General features: G+C 42.2%; 1 protein-coding gene across 2 annotated transcripts in view; it reads left to right on the top strand.

Moving 5' to 3' along the window:
* Nucleotides 1-12,038, top strand: part of CCT5 (chaperonin containing TCP1 subunit 5) — a 76,882-nt gene that overhangs the window by 17,469 nt on the left and 47,375 nt on the right. Inside the window, exons 3-4 of one of the 2 annotated variants that reach the window (XM_018573587.1) lie at nucleotides 6,248-6,412; nucleotides 10,751-10,949. In XM_018573587.1, the coding sequence (XP_018429089.1) occupies nucleotides 6,248-6,412; nucleotides 10,751-10,949 (364 nt within the window). The remainder of the gene's footprint in view (nucleotides 1-6,247; nucleotides 6,413-10,750; nucleotides 10,950-12,038) is intronic. The other variant, XM_018573588.1, reaches the window with a different exon arrangement.

Below are 12,038 nucleotides of genomic sequence, written 5' to 3'. Positions count from 1 at the left end.
CAAGCCGCTGATGACTGCTATCATCAAAAATACCGGGCCCCCCCCTGCCGCCAGCTGCCGGCATCTGGAGTCTCATCCCTCCCTGGAGCCAGCCCAGGGAGGGATGAGAGACTCCATGGATCCCCGCTGCTGTCCCCCCGCTTGTAGGGTCTTCCTCCCCATTCATAAACTAATGATAGTAAAATATCTTACGATCATTAGTTTGTGAATGAATGAGAAGCCTCTGTACTGAGTGCTTCCCATTCATTGATTGCTGGAGCTGCAAAAAAAGAAATTGAGGACTCTATGTCCTCAATTTCTTTTTTCTATTTCAAAAGGGAAATGTCGGGTCTATTTAGACCCCAGATATTTCACTGCAGACCCCCAACGCTTGTAGGGGCTGTGGCAACGGGGATAAAAAAAAAATCTCCAGGGGTGGGGCGGAGGAGCAAGCGGCGGCTGGCGGGGAGAAGCCACAAGTTTGGCTTCAGGATGGCTGAGCGGTGAGAACGGAGCCGCTGTCATCCTGTCAGTTTCCAGATGACAGCGGCTCTGTGCGTGGCCGAGCGGGGGATCGATAAGTATCATTGATATTTACCGATCCTCTGTACAGCACAAACACCGGAGTGATCGCTCCAGTGTTTGTAAAATAACTGGGGACACATAGGGGGTTATTCACAAAGCTGCCGAAGGCAGCCGTGTGAATAACCAACCCGAAGTGAACCGAACACAGTTCGGCTATTCACTTCAGCCTTGTACAGCTGATTTCAGCCATACAACGGCTTGTTGGGTTCGGGTCGGCCGAAGTGCAGAAGGAATTTGACTCGGCTAATCCAACATCTGGATCGGCTTAGCTGAACCTCCTGCAGGCTACTCGTTGCTGTTCGGCCTATTCTAATAGGGGCCAAACAGCAGTGAGTGAATAGCCAAATGCTGCCGAGCGCCATTTGGCTCAGCTATTCTGCTCGGTACCTCTGTGGCTCCGACAAGCTCTCATGACAGTCCAGCTTCCCCTGGTTACTAGGTAACCAGGAGATGCTGAACTGTCATTACACACTGAGAACCCAGTGGAGCCGACGTGATATCATGGCAGCACCGACACTGTACGTGATCCGCTATTTGGGGCCTCTGTAAGGCTGGTAACTGCTGAGAATTGGGTGTCTTCTGGCAGTGAGAGCAAAGCTGCATTTGCAGCTCTAGCCGTTACTGACAGCTGGTCTAGATCGGGAAATCCTTATGTATACCAGCTTTTTTTTTTTTCTTCTAAACTTTCAGCAATGGAAACATTTAGATGCAGGTTTATATTGCTCAAAGAATGTTGCAGGTTTCTGATCGTTGTTGGAACGATCAGGAAACTAGAGGTGCACCGAAATAGAAATTTCAAAACCGAAATAAAAAAATTGTTAGGCTGAAACCGAAAACGTTTTTTCTTGAAATGTTTGAAAATTTTTTACTTTTTAAACTTTTCAACTTTTATATTTTTTTTTAATTAAATATTTAAATTTTTTTACTTTTTAGAGGCTTCGGGGGAAATATTCTCTGTAAGGCTGGTAACTGCTGAGAATTGGGTGTCTTCTGGCAGTGAGAGCAAAGCTGCATTTGCAGCTCTAGCCGTTACTGACAGCTGGTCTAGATCGGGAAATCCTTATGTATACCAGCTTTTTTTTTTTTCTTCTAAACTTTCAGCAATGGAAACATTTAGATGCAGGTTTATATTGCTCAAAGAATGTTGCAGGTTTCTGATCGTTGTTGGAACGATCAGGAAACTAGAGGTGCACCGAAATAGAAATTTCAAAACCGAAATAAAAAAATTGTTAGGCTGAAACCGAAAACGTTTTTTCTTGAAATGTTTGAAAATTTTTTACTTTTTAAACTTTTCAACTTTTATATTTTTTTTTAATTAAATATTTAAATTTTTTTACTTTTTAGAGGCTTCGGGGGAAATATTGGGGGTCTAAACAGACCCCTGATATTTCCATTTTTAAAATGGAAAAGGAGATCGAGGACTCTGTCCTCAATCTCTTTTTCTGCAGCCCCTGTTATCAATTAACAGGAATCCTCTATACTGAGTGTTCCTGTTCATTCATAACTTGGAGATAGCAGCAGCTTCCCATTCATAATTGAGGATCTAGTAACCATACTTTTTGTCAATTATGTACAAACACTCAGCGATCGCTGAGTGCATTGGCTCTCCTCCCTGCCCCGCCTCCTGTGACAGCGCGTGCTGTCTCTTCCCTCACACCGCTCTGCTGGACTGTGATAGGAGGCTTAGCGGTGTGGAAGGAGAGATGCCGGCTGCTCACAGGGCTCTCCTCCCGCTCGGCTGGCTGTCAGTTTCTCTCCTCCCCACTGGGACACAGAGCAGCGCCCAGCGGGGAGGGAAGAAACCAGGGATGCGCCACTGTATCGGCAGAAAAGTGCAATTTTTCTGCCGCTATATCTGTGCATCCCTACAGAAAACCTTTGCTGACATCTGACACTGAAATGCTTCAGTGTCCCTAATGATTCAGTGTCCCTAATGTTATTATTGGGTGTTAAGTTTGAAGCAGCCTAATCACAAATTTATTAAATCAAGCAGTAATAGTAAGATGAATTCACTATGATTGCTTGATATATTTAAATAAATAATGAAAATGTTATGTTCAAAAGTGAATAGTGCAAAAAAAAAACAATGATATTTTTTTATACTATAAGTAATATAAAGATTAACCCATTACAATGAATCTGTAGCTGAGCTGCAGATTTGTTTTTTACCCGAAGGGGTTAATTTTTAATTTAGGCACCTCATGACAGTGATGTTTAAAATATGTCGCTATCACTTAGTGACAGTGACATTGTATGCCAGGTGAACACTTTTAGCTTTAGCTTTTAGAGAAAAAAAGATTAAAATGTTAGGTTTTAGTTAGGCTGAGAAGTACAGCCTAACTAAAACTTTTAAGGATTCGTGTGTGTGTGTGGTGTGTGGGTGTCCGTGTCCACAGACTCATACCGCACACATGTCTAGTCGCTTCGTCAGGACTTGATGGGTGTGGGGAAGAAACGGATGTTTAAATTACTCATTCACACCTGTGTAATCACAGATTCAATCCTCTGTGTGTTTAGTGTGTAGGGTGATTGACCGCCACTTCATTCAAATCAGTCATTTATAGGGGTATGGGGTATGATCCCACGAGGATTAAGGGAAAAGGTAATCCCGGCGGAACGCTTGCATAATGACAGATTTTTTAGGGAAATGGAAAAAACAATGTGATAGCAGTCAAAGTAAAGTTAAAAAATTTTTTAAAAAAAAAAAAATCTAATAAAAAAAATGTAAAAGTCCCCCGCCCCAGTGAGAACGCGCGTCGCCACATAAACACGCGTCGGGTGCGCCTACGTATGAAAACGACGAACGCACTACACATGTTGGGTATCGCCGCGCATGCCGGAGTGAGAGCAATAATTCTAGGGCCAGTATTTTGGGTATCTCTAAATTGATGACCTGTGGGGGGCTTTTAAAGCGTCTTCTATGGACTTTTTGGGGTACTGCAGTTTTTCGCTGTTTCACGGACGCACGCAATTTGTAACCTGGGCATGTTGGGTATCGTTTTACTCGTTGTAACCTCATCTTTGTTGTGTTTTGGGGCATGTAATTAAATTTTTCCCTAAATGTTGGGGTTTAATAAGGAGTTGCGCTAATATTGCACAACATAAAAATTTGCAACTACCACCATTTTATTCTATAGGGTCTTGGCATTCAGAACATATATAATGTTTGGGGGTTTTAAGTCATTTTCAGGCCTAAAATGTGGAATATAACATGGGTGCAAAAATGAAAAAAAGGCCTCAGTCATGAAGGGGTTAACTATGTAAAGCACTGTGTAAATTGTCAACGTGTATATAAATATCAATTCATAAAATGAAACATTGCCAAATGATTTGCAATCCATTATTCCCATAAGTAAAATAATGTACAAGTGCCGTGGATTTCAAACAACTGCTAATTTGTCCAGGACTGGCCAGTCCAGCAAATTCAACCCAAGAGCAGACTGTTATTGAAAAATCTCCAAGAACCCCAAAGCTTCACTGTTGAATCTTCAGTTGGTCCAGGTGCGTGCATCTACAATCAGAAAGAGATTGCTCAAATTCAACCTGCTTGAGAGGTTAAGAAAAAATATTTGCTGTGCAAGAGCATTTGAGTATCATTTTAAACAAAGGCCAGGTCTTCTGGGAAAAATGTGCCTTGGGCTGATGAATCAAAGATAGTTGCTTGGTCACGGTAACAATGGAGAGGTTTGCCACAAACCGAATACAGGATTTCAGAAGAAACTCTATAACAGGTAGGCAAACCCCTGCTCTCCAGCTGTGATACAGCTACAAATCCCATTAGGCATTTCAAGAATGACAACCACAGGTATGACTCCCAGGGGCAAATGCATGATGGGATTTGTAGTTTCACCACAGCTGGAGGGCCGGAGTTTACCTACCACCTGCTCTTAACAATTAAGCATAATAGTGGAAATGTTTAGGGCTGCAACAACTAATTATAATCAATGAGAATTGTTGACAACTATTCTCATCGATTAGTTGTCGCCGCTCTGCTCCTCTGTTCTCCTACCCGCTGGTGATGGCTGAATCGGTCTGTCAAGACATGACATTTTAGGACTTCATTTGCATACAGATTCCATTATTTGTCAAAATGGACTACAGCTATGAACATGATATTGTGTGAAACATATTACCTCCTTTTCTTTTTATTGCTGTCTTCCCACTGAGGTGTGATTTTCACTGTTGATTATTAAACCAGAGATAAGGCAAAAATCTTAGGCCCCTTTCACACGGTTGGTCTGATTTGGCCTGTCAGTTTTTCAGGTGTACATGATTTAGATGCCCAATGCTAGTCTGGACAGTCGGAGCATCAGAGGATAGAAAGAATATTGAATATTGTGTGTAAACAGATGGGTACCTGTTTACGCCTGGTTACCCCCAACTCCGGCCAGGCCCAGAAAAACTAACTGAGCAGTGTCCTGTTTCGATGGATCTGATTGTGTTGGATCGGAGGTTATCTGATGTAAACATGTCCGTCTACATATGGTTCCCCATAGACTGACAGGGGTACAGACTGGGTGAGTCGGCTGGTCAGTACCTCGCAGTAGTCTTGGGACGTTGTCCATGGCCTGACTCGCTGGTGGAATTGCGTCACTTCCGGGTGCCGGATGTCTTGCGTTCCAGGCCTCGTTTTCGGTGCAGGGGAAGGGGAGGGCCTAGCTGGAACTTCCTGGCTTCATATTCTTCAGCAGTGGCTGCAAGAACGCCAAATTGCACGCTGTCTGCTACGGAGTCTTCCCAGGCAGCACAGTTGGGGCTGGATGCAGGCACGTCAGTTTCCAAGCAAGCTCAGGTAAGAGAGTGACTTCAATATTCTCTCTCTCTGCCCTGATGCTCAGCCTTCCTGCTCTTCACCTGGACCCCTTGGTTAAATATTCCTCCCGGGTTGATTTGGAACCCCCTAATTTATTTTTTTCTACAGGCCAAAGCCCCAGAAAAAAAAATCCAAAAGTGTGCTGTATGTGGAATGAAGCTTTATCCTGCCCATACCAAGCCTCTCTGCTACTCTTGTATAGGAAGAATTCTTAAGGAAGACTCGGCTTCTGCATGTAGCAGCCTCTTGTCTTCAGTTAAAGATTTGGCATCCATATTTCACTTTTGGATCATTTTTGGGCTCCAACCCTTAGCCCTACTATGCCTACCCCCTCTACTGTGTCAGTCACCGAGGGGGTTTCTCAAATCTTCCAAGCCTGAGGACCTGGTTGTTTCAGATCTCAAATCTACTGAGGAGCATCCTGAGAGGCCTTTTAAATTCTATGGTGGTGTGTTTCCTTTTTCAAGGGAGGTACCTCTCACATGCTGTCCTGGAAGACTATTGGAAATGGAGTTACTGGTAAGTTTGTTTCCTCTATCGCAAGATTGCGTTATTGACATGTATGTCAATGTGGTGACATCCGATCTGTACTGCTTCAATCCTGATCAGCCCGTGTGAAAGGGGCCTTGTGGTGGAAACACCTGTTCCAATGACCACTCTCAAAGGTGGGATTCTTACTTGGGGGTGTTTTTCTTCTATCTCGTTGTCATTGTTCCAGAGCAAGAAGTGAAGTGATTTCTCACTAATGGGCATATAGGAAACAATAAAAATCTGACATTGTCTAACCTTTCCCCATGCTTTTTAATGTAAATTATTATTTTTTTTTTCCCCTCCTTTAAAAAGTGGTAACCTTGCTTTTTTTATTTGTAGGACTTGACAAAATGATGGTGGATAAGGATGGTCAGGTTACAGTAACTAATGATGGAGCCACAATTCTTAGTATGATGGATGTTGATCATCAAATAGCCAAGCTCATGGTAGAACTATCCAAATCTCAAGATGATGAAATTGGAGATGGGACCACTGGAGTTGTTGGTAAGTCTATAAAAAAATCTACATTTGAATCAGGAAAAAAATTGAATTTGTATATGTACTTCCTAACTGCAGCTTTAGTCTGCATATGAATGGTGTGGTTAAAAAGCAGGAGGAAAACCCCGTATATTAGAGATGATAAAGTAGAGTTAGTTTGTTCTTACAAGAACCTAAATCCTTTAAAAAATTTTCACGCAAGTGCTGAACTGCATGTGGTGTAGTTTTGCAGAAAAGCCTTCATCTCTGAGGGTTGGAGGTTTACATCTTCCCTTTTTGTTTTTGTTTTTCGGTATTCCCTGAATATTCTTTTTTTAGGTCTGAAATATACCATTAAAAATATATTTATCTGCTTGATCTGTTTAACCCTGGTGCCGTGGTAGAACCATCTGTGTGCTTGCACATTATGGGAAAACTTACCACTTGGTTTGCACTCTTACAGCCCCATTGTCCCTGCAGCAGTACTGCCATCTTGGCAGCTGCTAATACAAACCAGTGTTTCCTTCAGCCATTAAACCGGAGTTGCAATATACTTTTTCGGTTAATCTTCAAGCAACTGCTGGCTATGTGACGCACTGGATGATCTAGATCCTTGTTGTCCTCCTACCCATCCCTGCCAGTGAGCGCATGCAGATCCTATCACGGCAGGATCGGCTGTGACGGCTCTGTCATCAGGGAAGCCTGCAAGACTTCTCTTGATGGCGTATATGACCTGGGGTTTTGGCTTCCCAGTCACAGTACCTTATTCAGGCGAGCAGTGCCCGGCCAGAGGCAATTCGCTTTGTTGGGGGACCTTGGGTGAGCTGCTAACTACTTGGCGTTGGCCACCATGTGCGTTGGTGGCGGTGCCTTTTTAAGGATCTCCTCCCTGCTTCTCCGCTGGTGGTTATGTATAGGGCTGGTGGCTTGTATGGCGGTCCTGTGTCAGCCCTCCATGACACGGGGCATAGCGTCCGGGGCCTGGATTATAGTGGGAGGGTGGCACCACAGTTTTTTGCGAGCGCCGCTCATTTTCAGCTGCTAATTTAGGCCATGGCTTGCTGTCTAGGATGTAGCTCCCGCGGTCAGGACCTGGTATCTGCTTCATTATAGCCGTGGGCCTGTACCAAAGACCCCAATGAAGACAAAGTTATTGTCCCCTCTTGTATGTGGCTGCACAGCTAGTTTTCTAGGGGAAGGCCGCACATAAGACCGGGGCTGTGGCCGACATCTTTGTCTACTGCCCTTTGGCCAGTACTGCACCACTTACGCCTGCCCTTTCTAGTAGGAGGATCCATTCTGGTGCACTGAAAGGGACTTTTCCTCTTCCTGTGCTGTGGCTCTTCTGGAGGGGAACGTGCATTTTGCGGCATGTGTACACTGTGCTGTGGCTGCTTCCCCCCTGCCTGCTGACAGCCTTGGTAGATCAGGTGGGCATACATGACTGGGAGGGTGGCTGGTGTGAGGGAGGAACGCAGGGAGAGGGCCACGGCTCTGGCATGTGAGGGGTGCTACAGGTACTAGTTTTTCATTTTGATGATTGATGGCTGCTTTGCATATCGAGCATGTGTTATTGCAAAACTATACTATTGTGAAAACACAATGATCAGTGGGGAGAGGTCTTGTCGGCTGCACCCCTCTCAAATGAATACAGGAAAAACAGGATATGTATACACCTTTTTCCTATCTCATTGAAATGGGGGGCTTTTAAATCAATGTGCCAGACCAAACAAAAGAAACACATTTTTTACATGTTTACATTTTTTATTACAAATTAATTTAAAAAGGTGCAATAAAACATTTATTAAAACCACTGTTTGTGCTGGTAATTACAGCCATTGTTTTTGTCACTATCAAAAAGCTGTCACATTAATGATGTATTTTCATATTGTTCAATAACCTCTTGGGGCTTTCTCAGGAGGACATATCTAACTATACAACATATAAATACTGTATATACCTAATCAAAATCAATAATAACAATCAAAAGGTCAAGATATATTATAAATGTGTAAAGGTTTTGGCCTACTGTGAAACAAGCTGGATCTGATTCAATATTTGTAAAAACACTGGGGTTAGATGCCAAGTCCCCTTTGGGAGGGGCTGCAGGGGGCCAACACACAAAGGGAGGAGACTGTGGGACACTATCAAGCAGCACCTCCTGCTCACAAAGATCAAAAGAATATACAAAACCATAAGATGGAGACCAGCATTGATCATGGCAACACATATCCAGAAATCCAAATTATATGAATCTCATTTTCAGGGCTCGAAAAATTATAGGGTGTATCAGTCAGTCAAAAATTTCACCAGTCAGCATGACCGGACTGTGACGACATGGTCATCAGTTTATGGGTTGTGTATTGGTGATGGGTTATGTTTAAGTGTGTTATTCTGGGTAACCTGTTTATTAAAAGATCGTCAGCACCGCCCTTCGTTAGCTCCCTTTGTACTCCAAGGAGCTCAGGACAATGATATTCTTCTGCGTCTGTCCAGGCCCCTGCTATGGCTTACCGGGGCTCTTTAGCAGCTGAACCCCTGCTGGGTTGTGCAGTCAGAATGTCTGGGGGAGGGCATCTTGCACCGTTTCTCAGTTTTTCACCCTACACTACAGTCTCTCGACTAGTGACTGGGGAAACTGGGAGCTAAAGATCAGCGAGGTGCAATATCTCCTGAGCAAGGAAGAGTACAGCGGCGGATAGGGCTGCAACAAATCGACTATAATCGATTTTATTGTCAACTTTTTCAATCTTCAATTAATCGGCTTCCGATTAGTTGGCCCTGTCTCAGCCCCCAAAACACTTGGGCTATTCAGTGGTCTAGATTAGTGATCATAAACGTGTGTGTGTGTGTGTGTGTGTGTGTGTGCTGAATAAAATATGAGCAGGCATGGAGTATTTAGAAGGAGGTGCACTAAATTTACTTTAGTTTTTCCAGGCTTGTTTTTCTTTTTGTGATCTTGTCCTTAATACTTCTGTCCCAGGGTAGCAACACTTAGTAACTGTACTGTATCAATGGAGGAGCAGCTTTATCAACCTAGGTCAAGTGTTTGACTAAAGAACACCTCCTTCAATCTATCTACATCTCCATATCATAGGAAGTGTACTGTATTTCAGCTGTAATGTGGGCAAGGATCATAAGACTGCTTTAGATAATACTGCAGAGTTCACAGGACAGCTCTCCATTTCTGGCAGGTTCTACAGGTATATTTTGCACTTGCCAAACAGATCTAACAACTTAATTTTATATTTAACAGAACAAATGTGAGCCAAATACAATGTTCTTTGAGTTTACATACACTCTAATATGCTCTTTTGTTGAAACTGTTCACCGACAGCACTGTGCAAAAGCAATAAAGTCCTGACTATCTGCTGGCTTTCCTCTCAGCCTGCGGAGTACAGCTAAAGTGCTGCGGTGCATGAGATTGAATTAATTGATCTGCAAAGCTGCCTTTTTCTTTGTTTCTAAATATGTTGGGTAAACGTTTAGGTCTATATTGGGAAAGAAAATGTTTGGAAGGGTGGTGTTTTTTTAGGCAGTCTAAGCGATGATTCACAAAAATGTTTTTATATAAAATGTATACATTTTACTAAATACATGATTTAAAAAATGTCAGGTATGGTTTCTTAGCTTTCTTTAGCTTTGACTCAGCCCTAAGCTTTGACTAACCCTATCTCCCTGAGTCAAAGCTAAGAAACCATATTATATTTTTTAAATAATGTAGAATGTTAACCCTATTTGTTAATGGTTGATGCATATCAATCGACGATAATAGGACGGCAATCCAAAACCACGGCGAGTGTTATATAATCATGTTGAACTAATAACAGCTTGCCACAGATGGCGATACACTGAATCCATATCTAACGGATGATGTTAAATGCCTATAAAGCTAAATCCTCTCGGTTTCTTCAATATTTAAACTCCAACGAATAGCTACAGATTAGCCGGCTAGCCAATTGAAGTGTGTCAACCATATTGTGGGAGTTGAGACCTACTAATGAACTAGCTAAACTAATTATGTTAACTTGGTCTTAACCAATTAACACTAAGGGCATTGGTGGATATTGGAGGTGTTTCTACTCCCTTTTTGCTCTCTTCTGCTACCTTGTGATTTACTTTTTTTAATCATGTATTTAATTACATTTTATACATATGATATAAAAACATTTTTGTGAATCATCGCTTAAGAGTGCCTAAAAAAACCCCACCCTTCCTAACTTTTTTTCTTTTCTATCTTAATTTAGGTGTGACACCCGCTATATAACACCGCTCCTTTCCCCCTCCTCCTCCCCCTGTGAATTATTAGGTTTATATAAAATATATTTTCCTGTGCGTTTTAACTTATGTGAATTCTGTTTTTAGTTCTTGCAGGTGCTTTACTAGAACAAGCTGAGCAATTGCTGGATCGTGGTATTCATCCTATAAGAATTTCAGATGGATATGAGCAAGCTGCAAGAATCGCTATTGAGAATTTGGATAAGATCAGTGACAGTTTTCCTGTGGATCCCAATAATATTGATCCGCTTATTCAAACTGCAATGACCACACTTGGCTCAAAAGTGTAAGATGGCTTTTTTTTAAAACTAATTTAGCAAGTCACCTTTTGCCAAAGCAACATTCTAATTTCAGCAATACTAGAATACCACCTACTAATTACACATGCTTTGCCCATGCAAGGCAGAACACTTTCACTTAAAGTGGACCTTTACCCTCTTTCACTAAAATATCACATCAGTGTGCAGATCTGCATGCTAATATGAAATCGTCATGCATTCATTAAACAAACATTTTTATTTTGCTTACAATGTCTTTTCTACTTCCTGGTTCTCTTTGGTACAAATTATGTAATTGTTCCCAAGCATTGCATCCTGGGAAGGTTACATCAGCAGAACATTGCTGTGAAATCTCATCTGTAATCTCACGAGATCTCAGGGAAATGCATTTTCCTTCCCTGAGATGATGTGCATGTTCACATGTGCCAGAGTTCCAGGAAGTAAAGGAGATCTAGCAATCTGCCCTTAGTTAAAATGGCCACTGTGCGAAGAATGAAGAGTAAAAGAAAAACAATGTATGCAAAGCATAAAAAGCCAGCAATTATCTAGAAGTATGTGTTTGTAGATTGTCATTACTTAACATTTCTAAAGGTGCCTTTTTATTATTTTGATGATATAGGTAAAGATCCTCTTTAACTACCGGCCTTTTTAGGTGCACATATTTGCCTGCCCCTCGCTTCCCTGACTGGGAGGGACTACACGTATCAATGTTTTTAAGCTCCAAAGTTGCAAAATGGAGCACAGGACTCAACTCTCTTCACCCCCCAAGCAACAATGCTGCCACAGTGGAGGGCATGCTAACTGTAGCCAAACGTACTGGCCATTTCTCTTATCTCCAGTAGGAGCAAAGGAAAGTAAAGTAATGATGCTGGTGAGGGCAGCAGTTAGGTAAATATGTTGCTTTGCTATGCATAGGCAAACTACATGCTCATGCGCAGTAACTGTACGGAATGATAACTCTTCCTTTTCCAGTGCTGCTTTTGACCAAAGCTCTTTGCTTTAAAGATAACCTAAGCTAAGACCAATATAAATGTTGCAATTGCTGGTTTCTCAAAGTGAATGTCTAGGCAAAAAAAAATATATATATATATATATAT

The sequence above is a fragment of the Nanorana parkeri genome, unplaced genomic scaffold (assembly GCF_000935625.1).
Source record: "Nanorana parkeri isolate BGI_ZX_2015 unplaced genomic scaffold, ASM93562v1 scaffold2441, whole genome shotgun sequence".
Taxonomy (NCBI): Eukaryota; Metazoa; Chordata; class Amphibia; order Anura; family Dicroglossidae; genus Nanorana; species Nanorana parkeri.
Note: the sequence above shows the minus strand (reverse complement) of the source record. Positions and strands in the feature narration are given on the sequence as shown.